Source organism: Bidens hawaiensis, unplaced genomic scaffold (genome assembly GCF_021521415.1).
Source record: "Bidens hawaiensis isolate Kalapana, Puna unplaced genomic scaffold, B.hawaiensis_p1.1 tig00003115_1, whole genome shotgun sequence".
NCBI classification, from domain to species: Eukaryota; Viridiplantae; Streptophyta; class Magnoliopsida; order Asterales; family Asteraceae; genus Bidens; species Bidens hawaiensis.
In genome coordinates, this window is record NW_027491167.1 from 432799 (window position 1) to 457324 (window position 24526).

The window sequence follows — 24526 nt, forward strand, 5'->3', positions numbered from 1 at the left end:
GATATGAAATATGTGGCTGAGATTAAATTCAATTAAAAAATGAAGCAGGAAAGAGAATAAGTATTTTTGATAATTACACAAGTTTAAGCGTTAGTTACACATGTGTAAAAAGTCGATTCGGTGTGTAAAAAAATACCGTAATTTTTTGTACATCACTTACACTTACGTATTACACATGTGTAAAAAAAATTTCGAAATTTTTTTTTGTTACGTTGAATTCTTTCGAGTTCTTAAAACTCAAAGTGGTTCTCAAAAGAAATCAATCATATATATATCTATATATATGTATATATATATAGGAGGGATATTTTGAGAACCTTGATGAGTTGTAACAACTTTAAAAACTCAATATGAACCACAAATTTAATTAAATGAGTATGAAATATGTGGCTGAGAATAAATCTAATTAAAAAATTAATCAGGAGAGATAATAAGTATTTTTGATGATTACACAAGTTTAAATGTTAGTTACTCATGTGCAATAAGTCGATTTGGTGTGTAAAAATCTACTGCAATTGTTTGTACATTACTTACATTTACGTATTACACATGTGTAAAAAAATTCAAAAACAAAATTGTTACGTTGAGTTCTTTCGAGTTCTTAAAACTAAAAGCGGTTCTCAAAAGAAATCAATCATATATATATATATATATATATATATATATATGAAACCTTTAAAAGCTTTCTGGTTGCTTCTTACATCCTCTCAATCCACCAGATTGCATTATTTGAAAATGGAGGCTTCTCATGCATTTAACCCGAATTCACAGATATGAGTTTCACCAAATCCAGATATTTCTTAAATGGGTTATAATAAATTAAAAATTAATATCACAAAATATTTGATATGAAAATCATATAAAATAGGGATATACTAAAATATTAATATATGATTTTTTTAAAAAAGATATTATTTATAATTAAAAAAAAAATTTATTGTAAAAAAATAAACGGGTCATGGGTCTCACCAAACCTATATAAGTTTTAAATCGGGTTATAACATCTCATCTATTTGTGAAACTATTTCATTATCAAATCCTATGTATGTTAGTAACTTACTTATGATAATAAAAAACAAAAAAAAACATATATAAACATTAGAAACGAATAATGTAAAACAACCCAGTAATACGGGGGGGATAAAAGCTAGTGTGTGTATATATATACACTGTTCATCTTTTTTACTATTACCAACATCCATCTATCACCATCACCACCACTCATCAACTACCATCTCAATTTTCTAGACAATTTTACATTACAGATAATGTACACAAGGGTTTTAAGCCCAACCAAGCCACCAACTCTCTGTTGTCGCCGCCAGACACCACCACGAAACTTATAACATCAACCAAACGCCATCAACCTACATCACCATCACTATCTAAAACCTCCACTGTCGTTAAACTACCAGCACAACCCTCGCCGGAAAAACGAGAATACGGTTAGCCGGAATAACTAGACCACCACCCTAGTTGTTTAGGTCCAAATTTGTCTGATTCAGGATAAGAGTAGTAAGTGTCGTAGAATGCATCAGGTGGCCATTTGGCACAAGTGGTACTTGGCATAAGGTTCTCGGATAAGCATAGCCTTATTCAAGTTTGCCTTCTAAATACACGAGACTTCCGCCGTGATTGTCAATAAAGAGTCTTTAATTTTTAGTGAATCCAACTTTTCGCCGCGCCCCGATTTTGGGTGTCACAATATATTACAATTATTGAATACTGCTTTATACATAATATTAAAAGTCAAAACACAAAAGTGTCAATACTTAAGTCATGTTGGAAGGAGCAGATCTTCACATATTCTTGTTCAAGCATAAGTCGTTATTCTGATGTTGGAAGGAGCAAATCTTCACATCACCAAACAATAGTCACATATTCCAATGAGACAAATTGAAGTCGTGTTCGAGTAGAAGCCGCCGATGAGACAAATTGAAATTTGGTTTAGGGTCGGTTACCTTAAACTCCATTAGCTTAGGGTTAAGTGTATTTTGGAATTTTCAAAAAAACGAATGAATATTTATGGGCTTTTCCTTAATTTGGTCAGAAAGACCTCATTTGGAAATCGATGCTATGACTAAAGTCAAATAATATCGGCCAAATAGGGGTCGATGACATAAATCTTTTCATAACATTGTTTTCTTCTTTGAATTTATACATTTCTTTCTTCTTTGAATTAGCAGTAACCAATACAATAAATTTTAACATATAAAACAGTTAACCACCTAATTTAACATTTTCATTCTTAAATATTTTCAAAATATGACCTAGATTGACAATGACTGTTACCCCCCCCCCTCCTCAAATAATTATACAATAAACTGTTAGAGCATTTATATTGGAGCCTCTAAACTTATATATTCTCTGTAATACAAAGTATGAAATAGAGAAAACACATAAAACCTCCATCCATTGAAATCTATATAAAGAAAAATTTGATAAAATAATAGTGGCTCTCCATATTTAGATGGTGATTATTCTTCTATGAGTATGTGCATGGGGTTGTGCAACGGTCCAGAACCGAAAATGGCTGAAAAATAGAACCTGAACAAGAACGGAAGAACCTATTATAGTAAATCGGCCCGACTCCAAAACCGCTAAAGTCGGTTCTTGCTAATTGGTTTCGTGCTAGAACCGATTTGATCGTTTATTTATCAAACGGGTTGTGCAAACTTTGCAAATATGCAAGCAAATTTATATAATTGTATGCCTTTCACGAAAAAAATTAATTTAGATTACAACATTAACATATCCAGGCTAAAAATTAATTGTTGAAGTTAAATAAATCATTAATGGTGATAGATTAAAGGATGATAATTTTATTATATATTACATTACCTTGAAAGGTTGAATCAAAAGTTGTCTTGGATGCTAAGTATTGAACGAAAAGAAGAAAGATTTTGAATTAAAGAATGATTGAATGGATGTTGGCTAATAAGTTACTATATACAAAATGGGGATCTGTAATCTTGTTTATTAAATTTTTAATATTCCAGTTCTTCGGTTCCATTTCTGAACCATCGGTTTTACCCAAAACCAAACTGGGAACCGTTTAATGCAAATATTGAGAACCGAGAGCCGTAAGGTAACACACGTTAGAGGTTCCGAGGCATGTGTTTTGTTTCGGTTATGGCGATTTCGAACCGTTTCTTGTTCACCCCTATTTGTAAGTGTATAACATTGATACAAAACAATAAAAGAAGTGGTTATTTATATGATAGAGACATAGATGGGGAATCGGATGTGTGAGGTTATTTAAAAAATAAACGAAGTTTAGAGAAAAATATTTTTTAATTAAATTATATAGTTGAAAATAGAAACTCGGATAAGAATTCTCTTATAACAATTTAAAACTTTTTATTATAAAAGGGGTAATCTCATAAAATAGTAACCAATATTCAAAATTGTTTCAATTCGGTCCCTAAACTTTAAAAGTGTTTTACATAAGTAAACCAAGTTTTATATTTTATCAAATTAAATGTTTTAACATGATTTTTTAGCTTTATTTTTTTTTGTTTCACATAGAAAATCTTTTTTTATGCTGCGTTGAATGGTGACTTGAATTTAAAATTTTTTAAATTTAGCAATATATATTGCAAATTCCGACCCCACATCTTATCCTTCATTTCTTGCTTGACACAAAAAAAATAATAAATAAATAAAAAGAGCAAAGGGATAACAACCACACTAAGACTGAGGGTAGTGGGGGGTGAGGGGTGGGCGCGGCCGCCTACGTGGCTCGCGAACACCGCTACACCCCTCCGGTGAGCGAGGGCGCGGCCGGCCGGAGTGGCTGTGGTCGCGGGGCTAACTAGCCGTTGGAGGGTGTGTTGACTGGTCAACTTTACCGTTGGCCAGTTTAAATGTTTTTTTTATCTATAAATACAAATCCACACTTTCTATAAAAACTCAAACCATACATTCTCTCTATCAAAACTTCTATTTATATATTTATAAATGGCATCGTCGTCATCGTCTTCGTCTTCCTATTCTACCGTAGAAGACGAACTCATTTGTCAAGCGGTTCAAACGAACGATAAGCTTTTTGAGAGATCAAAATCGCCCCCGAGCCCCATTGTTCCACCAACCGCGTATTCGTGATCGAAAGACCGCTAACGAAACTTTGATACGTCACTATTTTAGTCCCAATCCCACATATGGTGAGGATAGTTTTAGAACCCGTTTTCGAATGACTAGACGATTATTCATGCGTCTAGCAAATGACTTGCCGGAGCACTTTGAGTATATTCAACAAAGGGATGACGCTAGAGGTAAGCCCGGGTTCACGGCTACTCAAAAAATTACCGCCGCTCTTCGACAACTAGCGTATGGTGTTGGATCGGACATGTTGGACGAGTATCTAAAAATGGCTAAAAAGACCGGACGCGATGCGCTTAACCACTTTTGTAGAGGTATATTTTTTTTACGTTTGTTTATATATTTTTCAAATATTTACATAACTTATATAACTTTAATAATTATATTTAGGGGTCATATCGCTATACAAGCGGAGATACTTACGTAGACCAACAATGTATGATATCCAACGTATATACGAGGTGCACGGTGAAAAGCATGGTTTTCCCGGGATGCTCGGTAGCCTTGATTGTATGCATGTTGGTTGGGCTATGTGTCCCACTGCTTGGCGAGGTCAATTCCATCGAGGTGATCACCCCGGCCCTACTATCGTATTTGAGGCGGCGGCGTCACAGGATCTTTGGATTTGGCATGCGTTCTTTGGGGTTGCCGGGTCTAATAATGACCTCAATGTTATAGATCAGTCACCGATAATCGATGACCTTATCGACGGGGTAGAACCTCCTCAAGCTTTTTTTTTGCAAATGGAGAACATTTCAAGTACGGGTACTACCTCGTTGATGGTATTTACAACGAATGGGGGATACTTGTTCAAGCTTACGCGGCTCCAGTTTCTGACAAACGAAAGTACTTCACGAAGAAACAAGAATCGACAAGGAAAGATATTGAAAGGGCGTTTGGAGTCCTAAAGAAAAGATGAGCAATGTTGGCGACTCCAATAAGATTTTGGATAAGGGAGAAGGTAACGGAAGTCGTCATCACGTGTATAATCCCACATAACATGATACTAGAAGACGAGGGTAAAGCTATTTGTCAAAACTACCAAGGTGATATTCCAAGACAAGAATCGACGATCATCAATGAACAACGACTCGCCAACAAAAATATCATCAAGAGCCGTGAGTTACATGGCAACGTTCGGCATGAGTTGGTCGAGCATTTGTGGGATAGAAGACCCGATGATCTTGTATTAGACTAGTATCAACGTAATGTTTTATATTATTATTAATGTAATGTTTTATATTATTATTTAATGTATTATTTAAAATAATTAAATAAATAAAAAACTGGATCAAGCCCCTGCTCACCGGGACCACTACACCCATATGGGGCTTGGTTGAGGGGCTTGATCCATGGCCATGTCATTGCCTACGTGTCAGATTTTGCTTGGCTCACCTGGGACTCAACCAAGCCCCATTACCCTCAGCCTAATATCAACATATAGAAACTAAAATATATAATAAATAGGGTGGATGATACAAATCCTCTACATATGCTATGTGGATCACTCGTCACATCATTTTTTCCTTTACCTTTTAACCCCATCACTCAACCTGTATTAGACTTCATTCTCCACTATTCCGTTTTATTTAAAATCAAAAAGAAATAAAAAAACACGATTGGAGAGTTTGGAGGGTGAGTCGCGTGAGGATGGTCATTGGGACCCATCACTAGGGGTCTGGTAACGGGGAATGCGGTGTTCCCGTGACACCATTTAACACCACTAATTAATGAATAATTATGGACAACGAGCCTAATTGTTATTCTTCCTTTTCTGTTCTCTAGTCTTCACCAATAATTGTTATTTTTCTCTTTCTCTTATTTATATATTTACTTTCTAATAAATCTTATTATAGATTCTTTATCGAGTGCATATGATCCACATAGTTGACACCGACTTGAACATCGAGACTGCTTAATGAAAATTTGTGAGTAGTCATCGTACACTTTAATCTTTCCTTTTTCTTTTAAACAACAAAGACCCGGATTTCTGAGATCACCCTAACAAAAATAGATCACACTTTCATCTAATAACAAGACATGAAGACCCGATCTAATCCACCCGTCCCACCCAAGAGAAAACCTACAACTAAGAAACATTGTAACATTTAAACTTCGTTTTGTTAAAGGGAGTAAAATAAAACATTGTAACATTTTCAAGAGGGAGGAGTATTTAAAGTTTAAACTATTCTTCTTCTTCTTCTTCATAGCCATCCATCCATAGCCGTCCAAAGACGTAACACCAAAACCACCGCAAATCCACAAATTAAAGTCAAACGCTGCAATTCACCATCGCCGTCGATGGATTACCCGTCGTTCAACCACCACAGGTACGCCCATCCTCCTCCCAATGACCGCCCTAATTTCTACCACCATCTTATCCCATCAGTCAATCACCCACCACCACCACCACCGCCTCCGATTCCACCACCACCACCACCGTCTTACAATTACACCCCTGACTTTACCTATCTTGACGCCCCAAAACCCTCCTTTTTTAATCGTTCTCCACCTATGGTTTCCAATCGATTCGATTACCGGGCCGGGTCTAGATCCGATCTGGGTTGGGAACCGCATCGCAATTCGATCGGTCTGTATTCGCCCAATCCCCAATCCGAAAGTTATTATAAACCCAGGTATATAGATGATATTAATAGTATTGCTTCTCATGAGCAGCAAGTCTTCAGTGCGAGAAAGTCGGAGATTTACGCTGAGAAGTACGAGCCGCGGTACGTGCCCATGTCGGAAAACCAGAGAGTTTGGGAGGAAGATCCTAAATGGGTGATGAAGGGGAAGAAGAATGAGTTAGGGCACAATGACGGGGCTTCGTATGCGTACGGAAGAGAGCGAGATTATGAGCATGAGTCTAGTAAGTTTAATTGGATTAGGGAAGGTAGAGATGAGTATAAGCCGGTACAAAAGAAGAGTGTTTTACTTAGGATAGGGAAACCGAACAATAGTAATAGTAATAGGAATAGAAACCATGAACAACATTCTTCTAAAGCTTACGTACTTGAATCAAACAATAGCAATCATAGGGGTAAAGATAAAGATAGAGATCAGACAGAGAATAGCGCTGTAGATCTTGACGTGTCTTTTAAATCTAATGCTTTGATAGCCAAGCCTGTTGTGACGCCTTCGAGTCCAGTGTCTGATGGTAACAGCACACCATCTAGGAATAGAAAGGTTAAAAGGGTCACTGAGTTTGACTCACCGTTATCAAAATTCAGCGAGCTCTCAGCAAGATCTCGAAGCTCCTCACGTGGGTTTGACAGCCCTTCTAGTTCTGAAAAGACTCCAAAGCAGGTTGTGGATAAGGTGACTGTTTCTAAAGGGGATAACGGTTCTTTGTCGGGCCCAGTTTTAGATCAGGGTGATGGCAAAGAGGGATCTAAAGGACCCTTGTCATTTAGGCTTAAGAAGAAAAGGAAGTTAATGAATCCTGGTTCTAGTTCATTTGATTTCCAGCTGACAGTGAAAGAGAACAATGTCAAGGCTGAGAGTTCAAAGAATATCTCAAATGCACGTCTTTCTAGTGTCATTTCATTTCCTACTCTTGAAGAAATAGGTACTGGTGAAGTGGATAAATCACCCAAGAAAGATGTGTTAGAACTTCAGGATCAGAATCTTGATTGTGTAAACAGTTTTGGCGATGATTGTACCGAAAATAAGAGCTTAACTGCAGAAAACGTGTCTATGATAAACGATGGTGTTGTGAGTGATCTAAACCAGCAGCCCTGTGGAAATGAAGTTTCAGTGAATCATGAGAATGATATTCAGAATATATCTGCAGATGTTAAGCGGTCACCGGACGTCACTGATATTTCTGTTACATCTGCAGATGATCAAATTGAGATTCAGAAATTGTCCACAGAAATTGTCAGTTTTGAACTAGTTAATGTTTCTAACAGTTTGTGCAATGAATCCGTCAAAATGCAAGAAACCGCTACTATTGCTGACAAGAACTCCAATGTTTCCAACAGTCTGTGCAATGAATCTGTCAAAATGTGGGAAACGAGTACTATCGCTGACACTAACTCTTTGGAATCTTGTTCAGATGAGATTATTATCGTATCTCCTGAGAAGAGTGAGGATCAAGGTTTTCTTGATGATGTGTCACGAAAGGAAGATGAAAGCCGAGTGTTAGAGGGTACTAGCAATCAAACATCTCTTAATGGGTCAAGTGAATTCTCTAAAGATGACTTCAAAGAATATACACATACTGTTATCATTTCTGAAGATAATGCAACACAAAGTAGTCCACATAAGGAACATTTTTTTGATAAAGATACAGTTACTGAGATGGTAAATCTGATTTCTTCATCAGTTTGCACACCGAGTCCTGACCATAAAGAACCTAGTGCAGATTCAAAGGATGATTTACCACCCTCATTTGCTAATGATACAGTTACATTTGTTGTTACTGACTCAACTGCTAAATTAGGGGAACCTATTTCTGATACGCTAACCAGTATTTGTTCTCCCAAAAAGGTTTCCATTTCAGACTCACAAATGTTGGATATCAAATCAACAGATAAAACGTTATTTAATTTGAGTATACCTGAGAATGATAATACATTTGTAAAGTCTGTATCAGAAGATATTGCACAGTTGAATGCTCCCAAAACTGGTATGAAAACGAGTCATTATGAAGTAACCAACACAGTTCCTTCTGCAGCTCAGGGTAGCAATACAAATCTGCCATTGAAGAAACTGGTTTCTGGGCCTGCAGTTTCTAGGGTTTTGGCAGCGCGCTCGTTGCCGGTCTTCACAAATGCAAGAATCAATAAAACTGCAAACAACCTCACAAAACCCCGCACATGGCATAGATCTTCTAGTAATCCTGCTTCTGTTCCTGTTCCTCTTCCACCTAAGCAAATTGCAAGGGGTCAGAACTCGTATGTTAGAAGTGGTAACAGTCTTGTAAGAAAAGGTGCTCCCGTGTCTGCTATTGCTTCAAGATCCTCTGTATATCAGTTGAATCCTTCAGGCTCGATTGAAGCAAGAAACAGTGCAGGATCTGGAAATAAAGTGAATAATACTTACTCGAGAGTAGTGGGGTCCAGTGCTCCTGTCATGAGGCCCAATACACCACCGCTATCAGGCAGCACCAAATTACCAGATTGTCCAACAGACTCGAGGGATTTATCATCTTCGCCACTGGAACCTCTGCCTGCATCCTCTGTTGAACAAAGGGTATCTGAAGATCAAATTCGTACATCCAGTAATTCTGAAAGCCAGAAGATAGCAGATGAAGTAGTTACAGGAAAGAAAATACAATATGTGAAGAGGAGATCAAACCAGCTGGTTGCTGCTTCGTGTAGTGATCAACCCATTCAGGACTTAGGTAAAACACAACCATCATTGTCGTCAGATAGCTATTACAAGAGGATAAAAAACCAGCTTATTAGAACATCAGTGGGAGATGACTCAGCAAACACAAATGTGGAAAAAGCTTCAAAGATTGGTATTAAGCGACAGTCTGGTAAAGGTTTGTTTTCAGAACTTGAATTCTATATATCCCATTATTTTTCGATTTCTTTATACGTCAAAGGTTTATCTACACTAGAAGTTACATGAACCAATGGCTTAAAGGAAATAAATGTATTTGCTTGATTCATAACTTGATGCAAGGTATATCTAAGAAGTATAAACATTTGAGATTCCCTTCAGTTTGGACGCTCAACTCTCAGTCATTGAGGCCCCAATTATTCCCATGGAAAAGATCAAGAAACTGGGCATATTTGATGAATGCATCTAGTAATAGCTCATCATCATCCATCAGGTATATTTGCACTTTTATCACATGTGATCATGTTTAATCTGAGTTGGCATTTTTGCGTGCCTGATTACTCAATGATATTGTTTTTTTAGTCGCAAGTTGCTGCTTTCAAGAAAGAGAGAGACCATCTACACAAGGTCAAAGCACGGCTTTTCTCTTCGTATGTCCAAGTTATTAAGTGTTGGTGGTGCCAGTTTAAAATGGTCAAAATCCATTGAGAGGAACTCAAAAAGAACCAATGAGGTTTGTGTTGATGAATTGCTAAATGCACTTTACTAATTCTAATATATTATTAGTTATGGTTGTTACTGGGTAATTAATTGTGAACTTAATACTCTATTTTAGGAAGCTACACTTGCAGTTGCAGCAGCTGAGAAGAAAAAGAGAGAACAGCATGGCACTGCTTCTGCCACTGCCGAAATAAAGAGCAGGAATAATATGTCAAGTACGTTTATTAATAATATGTATGTTATATTTATTATTGTAAGTTACACAGTCTGAGATTGCATTTATTTGCAGGAGACCGGATATTTCGAATTGGGTCGGTCAGATACAAAATGGACCCTTCAAGGAGGACACTTCAAAGGATTTCAGGTGGTCAAGTCCTGGTTATTTTCTTCTTGAATATCATGATCATTCTCTAACTACATATTTTCTACAAAGTACTATTTTTGGCAAAGTTAAAATAAACAATCCGAGACAGTTTTGTATTAGTATACTACTATAATTTGCAAAATGGCTACCATAGCATTTAGGGTAAACGTTATTTTGGAAGAAAAGTACTTTATTAACCAATTTACGGGTAATTTTTATACGAAACAGTACTAAGCATCTAATAGTGTTTATGACAAATTACTCTTTTGAGTTATGACCCTTATTGCTATGGTTAGAAATTGTTACAATTCTATTATATTAATGAAGATCTTGCGGTCTTGTCGTACTGTGTGAATGGCAATTCTACGGCGGTTTGAGCAGCAAGTGGTGTTTAATCTGTGGTATCCTATGATTCAGTGGTGATGACATATATATGTCAAGTGGACACTGTATTGCTGAAGGGGAAGAGCTAAACCTTTGAGAGAACAACTTTTAGACATTATTTTATTATATTAATGAATATCTTGTCTATTACATGCTTTCTGTAGATGGCATATTGTGTATGTCAACATATAGGAAGTGCTGTATAAGAACACACTAAAGGAAAACTAGCCTTGATCAATTAGCAAGAATGGATGATCGCTTGATTAGTATGAGATTATAGCTTTGATTAGAAGCTGTTCTTGGTTCTTGAGTTGTAGTGCAACTTTTAAGTTTTAAGCCATGCTTGACTGTTTACATGCATATACACACATACATGTTCATATTTGGTGCTACGTGCGGGGGCGTTATCTATTTAGAATTGAATGTCTTTTCAGGATGGTGAACAAATCATATATTCTGTAGACATCGATATGTCATTTTATGAAGATGTGTATTATATGTTTTATATAGAAAGTATAATTTCTGATTTTGGATTCGTATTTCTATTCTCTTTAGATTTCTATTTATAAACTGCCATTACTTATTAGCATTTTTTCAGACATTCCTTCTTTTCGATATGAATCCTAGGAACAAGGCAACATTAAATTATTGGACCTATTACTACTTAAGAGGAATGTAACAATACTAGATTATAAATAGCAGTAAAAACTTAATACCCCAGTAGAAGTCGTTAAAAAGTAGTCTCATGAACTTATGATATACAAATATTATGTACAAAGATATGTTTTAATACGTAATATGATAAGTATTGGCGCAAATTCATATATTATTTAGAAAGATTTGTATTTATACATAAGTTGCTGTACTTGCACCATCTAATGAATCATTTCTGATTGTTATGATCTGTAAATTCTCGTAATATTATGTTAGTTGGCAATGAACTTTATTCCTGTTTAATCTTTAACTACTGAAATGTGTAACACAGTGCGGCAAAAGCCTATGATGAAATTGATGGTAAACCAAAAATTTTTGTTGGCTAACTTTTCCAAAACCCTAGAAAATCACTAATAGACTTGTGATTCGCAGACGAGGAGCCTTCAAATTCTGTTCAGTCAAAAGAAGAGGTCAAAAAGACTTATATCCCAAAGAGATTAAAGATCGGTCATGATGAGTATGTAGTACATTACATGTTGCATCTTCTCTAAGCCCGATAATCATATCAACTATGTTACAACTTGCAAAGTTGCATCTGTATATAACAGAAAACATTCAAAGATATGTTTGTATTTGGCAGATATGTACGGATTGGAAACGGTAATCAGCTGGTTAGAAATCCAAAGAGGCGAACACGCGTGTTTGCTATTGAAAAAGTGAGATGGAGCTTGCACACAGCCCGAACACGGTTGGCCAAAAAGAAAAAGTTTTGTCAGTTTTTTACAAGATTTGGCAAATGCAACAAAGATAATGGAAAGTGTCCATACATTCATGATTCATCCAAAATAGCTGTATGCACCAAGTTTTTAAACGGTTTATGCTCCAATCCAAATTGCAAGTTAACTCATAAGGTCTGTTTTATTGTCTGTTTTTGACTCTTTTATCTTTCTTTTTTATTTACACTTAACTTTTGATATTATTTCATTTTCAGGTCATTCCCGAAAGGATGCAAGATTGTTCTTATTTTTTGCAGGGTGAGTTTTATGCTTTTATACTTTCATATCTTGTTCTGTGACTTCTGTCACACCTTTATTTATCAACATGAAAATTCTTAACTTTTATTGTTGTAGGATTGTGCTCAAACAAACATTGCCCGTATAGACATGTAAATGTGAACTCAACTGCTTCTGTTTGTGAAGGTTTTCTCAAAGGTTATTGTGCAGATGGAAATGAGGTAGTTGATGGAGTTGATGTCATCGATATCTCTCATTTTACCTTTCCTTTTTTCTTAAAATTATTTTAGTTAGTTTAATTTATTTCATCTTTATTTATTTAGTTACTTATCTCTCAGTGTAGGATAAGCAGTAAATATAAAGCTAATTAGTAGATATAAGATAATTGAACTGAAACTAGTGAATATTAGGAAACATTATTAACTATAATATATTGAGATGATGTATGTATCACAGGCACACAAGCCACTAAGATATAATTGTGTAAATTGGATCAAATCTCTAACTTGCAGTGTCAAAAGAAGCATTCGTATGCGTGTCCAGTATTTGAAGCAACGGGTTCGTGTCCACAAGGTACAAAGTGCAAGCTACACCATCCTAAAAGCCAGTTGAAAAGGAAACATCAAAGTTCAGCGGAACAACAAACGAAGAATTCAAGGGGTCGGTACTTTGGTTCCGTTAGGGGTGAAGAAGTGGTGCGTGTGTCGGAGAAGTCTTATTTAAAGAATGATGACGTGGACGAGGAGGGTATGTTGTGTCAAGAAGGGAAGTTTGCTGAATATATCAGTCTGGATTGTGGTAATGAAGAAGGTGGTGATGAGGTGATAGGTGACACAAGAACAAGGTTGATGATTAGTGAGCCTTTGGGGTTAGGTGTAGGCGAGATTGATGTGCTAACAAAACCTATTGTGATAATGAATAGGGTTGTCAAGTGAGGAAGAAGGGTGTTTCTTGATTTTTTCATTTGTTTTTTTAACATAGAAGAATTCAGGGCAAAGTAGAAAAGGGAAGAGGGGATTTTGGTCATGTAGAATAGATACTAGAGTTTGTTTGTATTGTTGTTGAAAAGAACAAATGTAATGAAATTTGAAGAATTTGGTTATCTTTTTGTTGAATGTTGCAACTGAAATGGAGTTTATTATAGGCTTAAAATAATAATAGCATGATATGCAAAATATTTGGTCCCCAGCGCTAAGTACCTCAGTAATGAAAAATGCAACATATTTGGTTCAAGTGTTTCAACATGATAAGAATATGCAACATTAAACTTACCAAACATCCTATAATTTAAAAACTTGACATCAGCTAAACTATCTTACTATCATGTTAAAATTTTTTTCAACGATTTTGAGAACAAAAGATGTGTTTTAGTGATTCAGAGCTTTTACCATGCACAAAAAAATCAGTTTCATTTTCATTAAAGTTAAAGTTAAGATAAGTTCGTTTCACGGAATATTTTGAAAGGAATTGGATTGAATGGGAAATGGAATGGATTCATTGAAAAATTCATAATGTGTATGGTTGATAAACGAGTTTAGTCAGGTGGGGTTTTGGTCTGAACGAGTCAATTAATAAAAAAGTTATTTTGTTGGGGTTAAAACAGGTTTCGGGTCTAGACGGGTTTCGCCGTTTCGGCCCAATCCAACCGGAACCCATGTTGATCCCAAACCTGGTCCGACCCAAATAGTTTAGCAAATGTTAGGAACCAAAAACTATTGTAGTTATTATAGAGGTACACAAACTGGTTTAAAACATAAAAATCGGGTTGGTCAACAAAAGTCAAAACTGGTTTATGACCGGTTTTGGTTCGGGTTGAAACCGGCTTCTTGACCAGGTTACAATCGGTTTCATGTTCGGTTCGGGTTTTGACCATTCTTTGCCTGGTTTCCGCTTGGTTAACCGGTTTTGGTGGAGAAATTTTACAAACGAGTTCCAAACCAGTATCTAATCATAGTTACAAAACCTTAGTAAACTATTAGAATAAAATTTGTAATTAATTAAACAAATTAAGTTTAACAAAGTGTAAACCAGTAAACAAAGTTGATTAGTTGACTTGAAGTCTTTTAACCAACACACACTTGACTTGAGTTTGACAACCCTCTCTCTGTTTGAAAATTTTAAAACTGTTTTTATCTTTCTTCTCCCCCAAATTCTCTACTGTCTTTTAGGGCATACATAATAATAGATTCACATATACTCAAATCAATCCAACACTTCAATTCAACATATTTCACATCCCCCAATTTTAGGGTTTCTTTTATCACTTGCTGGTGCTGTCAGATTTCGAAAGAATTGAACCATGGGTGATGATGATAAGGAAGTCATAACCGGTAATTGTTCGGTGTTGAATTGCACCGATATTCATATGGGTGCTCGGTTATTGCTTCATGTTGAGGCAACTGCAACTACTTCTAAATCTGAAGAAGACGGCTTACGAACCTATAAGAGGATAAAACGCAGAAGAAAGATCACTACTAGTAATTCAGATCATGATAATAAGGTACTATATTCTATTGCTTTCATTTTCATTCATTTGTACAACTTTGTTAACCTAATTCAACATATTATTATTATGAGATCTTTATATGTGATTGTGTTATCTCTTATATGCTTGCTATGCTGTGTATAATATTCAACTGTTTTCTGCAGATAAAGGCTTCTGTAGTTATTGCATTCGATCAATATAAGTTGAGTTTTGATGATGCAATTTCCAACGGGTCAGTTGATTTTTCTCGTAGGAAATGTAACAGTATTTCCTTAGAGAAGACATCTCAGTTACTTAATGGGCGTGACGGATGCATCAAAAAGCCCCCCGTGACTCATCCCGAAAGTGCATCTACCCCTTTGGTTAAGGTAAATTACTTTCTTAAAGGTTTGCATCGTCTTACTCATGAAGTCTTGCTTTTTTCTAAACGTAAGTTGTTTTTTTATCAGGAATCTCATAATATTGTTGAAAGAAGTGATAATCAAACAAATAATGCTTCTCAAGAACCTTCTCATGTTCCGTCTGGTGGAGTGTTAAAACGACCCGAAGGTTCTAGAAACTCTGAGTTGTGTGAACGTGCGTTATTCGATACTCTAAACTCAGACAAGTACAATGAGTTGCGTCGTCTACTTCTCAAGAATTTTGGTGTTGTAAACGTTAACCGAGTTTCAAATGTTGAGTCTATAAGCTCAAAGTTGAAAAATGGAGCTTATGAAACTTCACCATTGCTTTACCTTAAAGACACTCAACAGGTATTCCTTTTGTTCAGAGTTTGACTTTTCTTGTTAAGATATTAGATTTACTGGTAAGATGTAGCATAGAGGATAATATTTCCATGGGGATTATATGCTGAGCTTTAAACTTTTGCATGCATATAGAGGGGTTTCCACTTCATCTGACTACTTAATTTGCAGATTATATATGCATAAAATGAAGTGTCAAATGGTCTTATAGTCTCTTTTTAAATATATGAACTAAATGTTTGTTCTAACATCTTTGTGAAAAGTATAATACTAACCACTCCTATCCCATCCCCTAAGATAAATAGAACTAGTCGGATGAGCTACTTAATAAGTTTCAAATTTGACATGCATTTATATAATGGCAATAAGGTTATCGGCTGCTGATATAACCCAGAAAACAAAAGATTTATTTTATTGAAATAATAACATAGTTGGCCCGATTCGGGCAGGGCTAATGTTCGTTTAACCAATTTGAGATGGTAAGTCTCCAAAGACAAGATAAACTTGATAATCAAAATACGCAAGACAAAGATTAAGATACAACCATAGGCCTATTTATTCTAAATAATTGTTAGAAACTTCCCCATAATTTTAGCCCTTGATCTTGACTCCCCAAATCAAGCCTTTGACTATAACTTCTTGACTTTGACCCCATTGAGTACTTATCAATACTTCCCGCCGGAAAAAACGACGTGTCCTCAAGTCGAGAAGATGCAAAAGTCGATCCGCGTAGCCTTTCCATAGTGATCGCCATTCTAGGCGTACAACGGCGATAGGAGCGGTCTCAACATAGCGCCATGGTTGACGCCACTCGAGTCTCCTTGTGACACTTTTGCAATGCAACAATGTTCTAGTACTACCGACTCTTTGCATATGGGAAGTCTCAGTTAATCTTAGAGTGATAGTTGCGAGCTCTATCCAATGTTTGACAACTTTGAGGTGTGAATGTGGAGCGAATAGCAACGGTGGGCAAGGGGTGTGCACATTGGAATTTTTGTTTGATGTTTGACAGAACCTTCCAAAGGGGAAACACGATATGGTATAAGTGGAGGTGTTGGTGTTATTATTGGTGTCTGTGTAGGTGCAGAGGGTGCAATGTTGTCCTGTTTTGGTGTTATTGTTGGTGTCAGGTTAGCTGCAGACGGTGGGGGAGGTTTGGTACCAATGGTTCCATTTGAACTCCTTCCCGAACCAGGTTTTACATTTTTACTGCACCAGATGGGTGTTCCAAAATCCAAACCTCATAGTTGTGAGTTCTGCAACATTCGACATTATGGCGTCGAGCTTGGCGTTAATGACAGCTAACTGAACGACTATTTGATCGTTCCGGGTTGACTGAACCATGTTTCTCGGCAATGATGATAGAACCCATAAAATGAAAGAATTATTTTATTGAAATAATAACATGGTTGGCCCGATTCGAGAGGGGCTAATCTCTGATTTAACCAATTTGAGATGGCAAGTCTCCAAATACAAGATAAACTTGACAATCAAAATAAGCAAGACAAAGATAAACATATGACCATAGGCCTATTTATTCTAAATAATTGTTAGAAACTTTCCCATAATTTTAACCCTTGACCTCGACTCCCCAAATCAAGCCTTTGACTATAAATTCTTGACTTTGACTCTCCATTGAATACTTATCAGATGAGCATTTGGTACCGAGTACTGGTACCCATATCATGCCGGTACGGTATTGAACTGGTATCGTATTGGTAGATTCTGTACGGTATTCGGTACCCACTTTTCTTAAAATTCGGTATGCACACACACATACTCCGAATTTCAAGAAAAGTGAGTACCCAGTACCGTACCGTACCAAATCTATCGGTACAAATGCAATACCGGTACCTATACCGGATTACCGGTACTCGGTACCAAATGCAGTTTACTTTGTTAATTCAATAAGTAGATAAATGAATCTTACTTAACAACATAGCATACCTCAAAAGAGGTAGGGGCTTTATTATAAAAGGTCTCAGAGATTTCTCTCCTAGCCTTTGGTGTTGGTCTTTTTTCCTTAAATTAGCTGGAGTTTCCAATTTTTTCTGTGTGTAGTGGGGAATTGTGCTCTAGAAAACATACTCATATACTCTCTGGATCTAGTTAATAAACTCTATTATCATTGGATACTGTTTGACGTTTGTGGATTGTAGGCCTGAAAATTGGGCGTGTCTGGCGGGTTCGGGTTGCAGGTCAAAACTTCTTGGCTCGATACAGGTTCAGAGAAAACTGATTTCGGGTAAAAAACGGTTATTTTAAAAGAGAAATCAGTTTGGTTCGGGTCTAAAACAGGTCGTTTTAAAAAGGTATCAATTTGGTTTGGGTCAAAACGGCTTGCTTTAAAAAGGCAATGATTTGGTTCGGGTCACTGGCTGTTTGAAAAAAACATCAATTTGGTTCAGGTCAATACAGGTTCTGCCCAAAATGAAGTCATGTTGAAATGAATGGTTTTAGAAAAAGGTACCTAAGTAGGTTGCCCACTATATTACTTTATGATGGCTAGTGGTGGTGGTGGGGACGATTACGAGGCGATGTTGGAGGCGACTGTGGTGGTGGAAACAGCGGCTGCAGCATTGGTAAGTGGCCACAATGTCAATGGCGGCAACGACAGCTGCAATGTCGTCAGCAGTGGGGTGTTGGCGATGTTGATGTCGATGGTCGTGAAGACAGATAACGGTCATGGGTGGTGCTAACCTATTTGGACTCCTTTAACAATTTTATAACAGCTACCCATATTGACCCATTGACTAATTTAAGTAGACTCAAATTGACCCGTTGACTGATTTGCGATGACTAAAAATGATCCCATATACAGTTTAGTTTTGCGCAAATCAATCCATTCTTTGAAAAATGAATGAGTCATGATTGCCACCTATAGTGGATTGTGTTCCATTGACCATGTTCATAGATTTAGTCACTTTGTTATCTTTGTTGATAATATTTCCATGAACTATTTGGGTCTATGTACAGCAATCTGGTGCAAACTTTTTTAACCTAATTGAATATATCATATCAAAGTTCTAAATGCATACATATCTATCGGCTATAAGATTATCTTTTTATTGTTCTCCTTCATGTTTCATGATACATGCTTGTCACATTTATAATATCTGTGCAAAAACCGTCAATATTCGTTATTTCGTTATTTGAGCGTGAATAAGGTCTATAATGTTTACTAATATCTTCAACTTGACCAATCTGGATAGGTATTCACAAAGCTTCAACAAGTTGGCAATGAAATGGTTACACTTGCGAAGAGTCTTTCTGATAAATCCAGGGTCCACTTTGAGCAGGTACATCATACCAACAAACATACAAATCTAAACACCAACTTATTCACAATCGCTAACTTAACGTGCATGAACTTGTGTAACAGTTTGTCTGGAAACCCGAACGTTGTGGCTGCAAAGGATGTGGAGGAAAAGCCGATGTCAAAAACAGTTTAGTCTGTGATTCATGTGAAGATATGTACCATCTTTCATGTACCGAGCTTGTAGGCACATCAGTCCCTCCTAAAAGCTGGTATTGTGCCACCTGTGTTTCAAACGGAATCGATTCTCATGATAATTGCACGGTCTGTGAGAAGTTAAAATCCACTGCTTCTGTACACCAACCACAAGATCTACATAATGTACACCAATCCCAAGATCTACTTAATGTTGTAACCGATGAGAGCCAAAGTCAAAGAGAACGTCATTGCATTTGTAATATTTGCAAAAACGAGGTGAAGGTAGACCAAAAGTATAGAACATGTGGGCATTTAGAATGTCCTCACAAATTCTACCATGACAAATGTCTCACCAGCAAACAGTTGGGTGTTTATGGTTCGTGTTGGTACTGCCCGTCTTGTTTATGTAGATGTTGTCTTGTGGATAAAGATGATGATCAGATTGTGCTTTGTGATGGGTGTGATCAGGCGTATCATATTTACTGTACATCCCCGCAACTTGATTCTATTCCGGAAGGAAATTGGTTTTGTGCAAAGTGTGACAGGGATTTGAAGAGAATAAGAAGTATGAAAATGGCGTATGAGAGTATGCAAAAGAAGGTGAAAGTTGAAGATGAATCAGAGAAGGGTGAACTTGAAGGACTGGATATGCTTGTAAGTGCGGCTAAAACATTGAGTCATGGGGATACTGGTTGTAATATGAGATAAAATGTAAGGTTGAGATGAAGTATTTTGGTAGATTGTACACTACAACGTTAATGTTTTTGAATTGAGATTGTATTTAGGTTTGTACACCTTTCTTTTGACTTTTTTTTTCTGGTGAAGCGAAGGCATAGACATTCATGAATACTTGTTATGCTACTCATGATAAATGATAACTTGTTGGATATTTTGGGCATATGTTTGTGAAACTCTTCCTGTGATTTGTGAAAATGCTGCCTCCATTAGACCCCACCACACAACAGTTGAAACAACCGATGCCATTGACTCCGCCACTGTTTTCGTTGACTGACAACATCACCGTCATTACCACCATAGCTTCTGCCTTCTTCGATAAAGCTACTGGCTCCACTGCTGCCATTGACACCGACCAAGTGGTTGCCACCATTTCCACCACCGTTGTGGTCACCACCACCACCTTGCAGCTACCACATACATGGCTTGCCTCCTTGGCTAGGGTGTTTACCGTCACCATAAAAATAAATATAGCGAGTGAACCCATTTGGATAGGTTTCTTTTTCTCCTCTAAAACGACTAATTTCAGAATTCCGTTTGAACTCACTTTCACCGAACCAAATTTACACTTTTCTATAACAACCAATTCTCACTAGAATCAAACTCGTCTCGACTCAAACCCAGACTGACCCAAACATTTTTTTTGACAAGAAACCCACCCAACCCTGCTGTTTTGGCAGAGGCTTAGTTGTCAGGTTTATATAATAGTTACAACGATAGTAGTACAAGTAATAACAATAAGTTACACACATGCCATAGTTTTAAAATAATAAAGTATATGTTTCATAAGTTTACAATTGATGAAGTGAATATGTTAATGTACTAGAACAACATAGTTCGCCCTACCAGCAGATAAGCACATCAGGTCATATGTTAAAAATACAGAAAACATCTCTGGATGTGACCTTTACAATAGCAAGTCATAGTTCAACACTCAACATGTGTTGACATCACGCACGATATAAAGCAAATATCATCTGATCACATGGGTAAGTGAACCCTTTCCTTAAAAAGTGAACATTGGTCTTAGAAGAAGTATTATATGTAAAGGCCAGACCTGCAATAGAGAAAATAAAAAAAAGGTATACCTAATTAAGCTAGAGCTACTGCCAATTTGGCTAGAAACTCCCCCGTATATAAGGATGCATTAGACATCCTAGTTAATTCATTCTTACCCAATTCCTCATACATTATGCACTCACTCCCTCTATACTGACCCATACGCTCTTATCCATATATCACCTCTATAGAATAACTAACTTATTCTCACGCCGGGGGCTGATCGTAGAGGGCCCTCTCTTGTGGTGAGACCAACGGTTATTTCCTTCTTTGCATCAAGACCAAGAATCGACAATATATTCTCTTCCCTGATCATTATTTCTTGTAGCAACAAGTTGACGCCCATCATGGGCTTTCACTACTTAGAACGGGAAATCTCTTGTTTTCAGCTCATGTTTCCTATGTTTCCTTCATGTCAGGGGAGGATCCCCCTTCTTACTTCTGAGCTTACTTTTACACCTCGAGCATGTTCCTTTGCAACCTGAATCCAACCAAGTTCCACCAGACGGATCACGGTACCACTTGCCTAGGATGGAATGACTTACGGTCAAATCATGTTTGTAGGAGTATTATCCATTTCTAACAGCATATCCTTTCAGGGTGGTGAACCCTTCACCCAAATCTAATACTTTGCTATCTATTAAAAGAATGGACCTGACTCTTGAATGGGCATGAAACAACTAACAACTTCATTCAACTTAGGGAGCTACTCAAAGTTCGTGTGCATGAAGAGTGAACAAAATGGGTCAAGGTAAGGTTTTGTTTTTATATATTTAAGATATATCAAACCGGTATTTACTTGCTCAACAATTTTGTTGACAAATTAGATTATTTTTACGAAAATTGCAGGAAGCTATATTGGATGAAGTGAACGGTGAAGAAACGTAGATTTTACTTTAGGTTATTATTAACTGGATATTGTTTTGGAATTTGTTTGTTTTGAAAGTTATTGGATTATTGTAATCTCTTTTGATGAATGGTGTACTAGATTTGAATAATAAAGTATTTTTTAGATATTGTCATTATTGTATGATAGTTTTTGAGTGCTGTGAGCTATCGGTTTACATCCGAATATTTTCGTCGTAGGTTGGGGTGCCACATGAGGGGTGGGGGGTGTTGAGCTCATTGACTAATAGATCTCATTTATTAGGTATTCATGTGATCGAATGGGTGAGCTCCTAAGCCAAAACCGTCAAATGGATATGTCTTTGACCTACTCATATACATGGTAAAATACTCATATACATGGTAAAATTTTAAAATAATACAACTCCATGGGACCTAACAACTATTAGCCCATAGAAAGGGTGAATGCTTTACAACAATACTAGAATATTGGTCCGTGTTATACACGGGTGGAAAAACTTCAAACGTCATATATATGTAGATATTATAAGAATTATTTACCGTGTTTCCTGCAAAACCAAAAGATGTAGAAAAAATATGTATAAATGGTGGAATGAGAAACTGTATAAGTATACAAATAATTGAATTGCTAAATAATAGTCATACTAAAAAGAGGAACACAAAATCAGTTATAAAAAAATTAATTGCAGTAAAAATTGATTTTTATCATCATCATCATCATCATCATCATCATCATCGTACTCAGTATATCCCACCAATAGCAATGCTATGGTAGGGTCTGAGGAGGGTAAAATGTAGACAGCCTTACCTCTATCCCATAGGGATAGAGAGGCTGCTTCCGGTGAGACCCCCGGCTCGATAGTAGTTTTGCATCAAGCCTTGGACATAAGGCACATAGCACTCAATCATCGGGACACCGGCTGATTGGTGCATGTGCCCTTGTCTTTCGGCTATCAACGCCACCACATGATGCCTGATTAACCTTCCGCCACTTTTTACGTTATTTTCACGAGATTAGTAAAATAACGTCAAAATTAGTGCAATTTTACTTTTGCCCACCCGAGGGTTCACACATATATACATTATATGCGCGCACCGCAAGCAGGGCTCTTATGTATAAATTTTAAATCATTTAAAAAGAAATAGTTGGTTATGATTCTAGAAAACATTAATTAGTGAGGTTATGATTCTAGAAAACATTAATTAGTGAATTATGTGGCAATTCTATAAATGAAAACTGGATGACTTGGAAGCCTATGTGGACATGCTAGTTAAATGCCACGTGGATATCTTGTATTGCTTTAATAGTATAGTAAGATTGTTTCATAAGATAAATGCTGACACTCATGATCAAAATCCACAAAATAAGATAAATCTGGGTGCAATAGATTGGATAAAATGTGTATTAATCATCACCACTGATCCTATCAAAGTAAGGTATCTGCAACACCATACTTTGAGAAGACTAAGGAAATATGTTGGGGATTATACGTGCTGACATGGCAGCTGATATATTGCTGACATGGCTGCTGATATGTTGCTGACAGGACTGCTGATTTGGAGAATGATTCTTGTTACAATAACTTGTTAAGCTTGTTAGTTAGTTTGTTAATTTGGTTAAGAGAGTAGTTAGAAACCAACATATAAATAGTGTTTTCTGTATCTTTGAGATGGTATCAAAATAATATCTCCCGCTTCTTCTTAATTTCTTCCTTTGTTTACATGGTATCAGAGCAGTAATTATTGATCATCTGCTCATTTCGATTTCTTTAATTCCGCGTTCAAATCAATAATCTATTCTTTCAATTTCTTCTTTCGATTTCTTTTTCTTTCATTCGATCAATTTGTTTTCTCTGAAACTTGTGTGCCCTAAATCATGACTACAGTCTCAAATCAGAATAATATGGTTAATAATCAAATTGATTCTTCAAATCCTATGTATATTCATCCTTCTGATCAGCCCGGTATGCTTTTGGTGTTAAAATTGTTTGATGGATCAGGTTTTGGAGCTTGGAAAAGAGCGATTTCAATTGCTCTCTCTGCAAAGAACTAGCTAGGGTTCATAAATGGTGAAATTGAAGCTCCTACATCTCCAATTTTTCGTCAAACTTGGCAACGGTGCAACGATATGGTAATTTTTTGGTTGTTGAATGCTTTGTATAAAGAAATTAGTGATAGTTGCTGTATGCACAAACTGCTAATCAGATTTGGCTAGAATTAAATGATAGATATTGTCACACCCCAACCAAAGGCGGAACATGCCGGGGTGCAACATGATTTGACAAATACACAAGACGCTTTTTAATCGACAATATTTAATCAACTCATTTTATTTCATAGAATCAATAAACAACACATCTTGTTCATACAAAACAAATCAAATACAAGTAACAAATATATATTGTTCGTTTTGCTAATATCCTAATATTCTTGGTAACGTTTTTCGTCAAGTCCTCGAGTAAAAAAAAGTCAAACCTGTAACATTTCATAAAATAAAGTTTATCAAGACAAAGGTTGGTGAGAAATTCATAAGTTTGAGCATATAAGTATATAGTGATAAAAAGCCACAAAATTTGTATACGAAACGATAAATAAAAGCAACAACTTGGATAAATAGATATCGCTAATAGAATTACGCTAGCGGTACCTAGCTAT

At 36.5% G+C, this 24526-nt stretch overlaps 2 protein-coding genes across 2 annotated transcripts; both read left to right on the forward strand.

Moving 5' to 3' along the window:
- Positions 1-8825: 8825 nt before the first annotated feature.
- Positions 8826-13614, forward strand: LOC143622297 (zinc finger CCCH domain-containing protein 7-like). The gene is made up of 10 exons (XM_077093484.1): positions 8826-9592; positions 9736-9886; positions 9976-10126; positions 10229-10328; positions 10403-10477; positions 11948-12032; positions 12156-12426; positions 12507-12549; positions 12646-12749; positions 13041-13614. Exons 1-10 carry the CDS (start codon positions 9178-9180, stop codon positions 13461-13463), a joined length of 1818 nt encoding a protein of 605 aa, XP_076949599.1. The 5' UTR covers positions 8826-9177; the 3' UTR covers positions 13464-13614.
- Positions 13615-14723: 1109 nt separating this feature from the next.
- Positions 14724-20153, forward strand: LOC143622301 (PHD finger protein EHD3-like). Its single transcript, XM_077093488.1, has 5 exons — positions 14724-15028; positions 15178-15381; positions 15463-15765; positions 18969-19055; positions 19139-20153. Exons 1-5 carry the CDS (start codon positions 14828-14830, stop codon positions 19916-19918), a joined length of 1575 nt encoding a protein of 524 aa, XP_076949603.1. The 5' UTR covers positions 14724-14827; the 3' UTR covers positions 19919-20153.
- The last annotated feature ends 4373 nt before the right edge of the window (positions 20154-24526 follow it).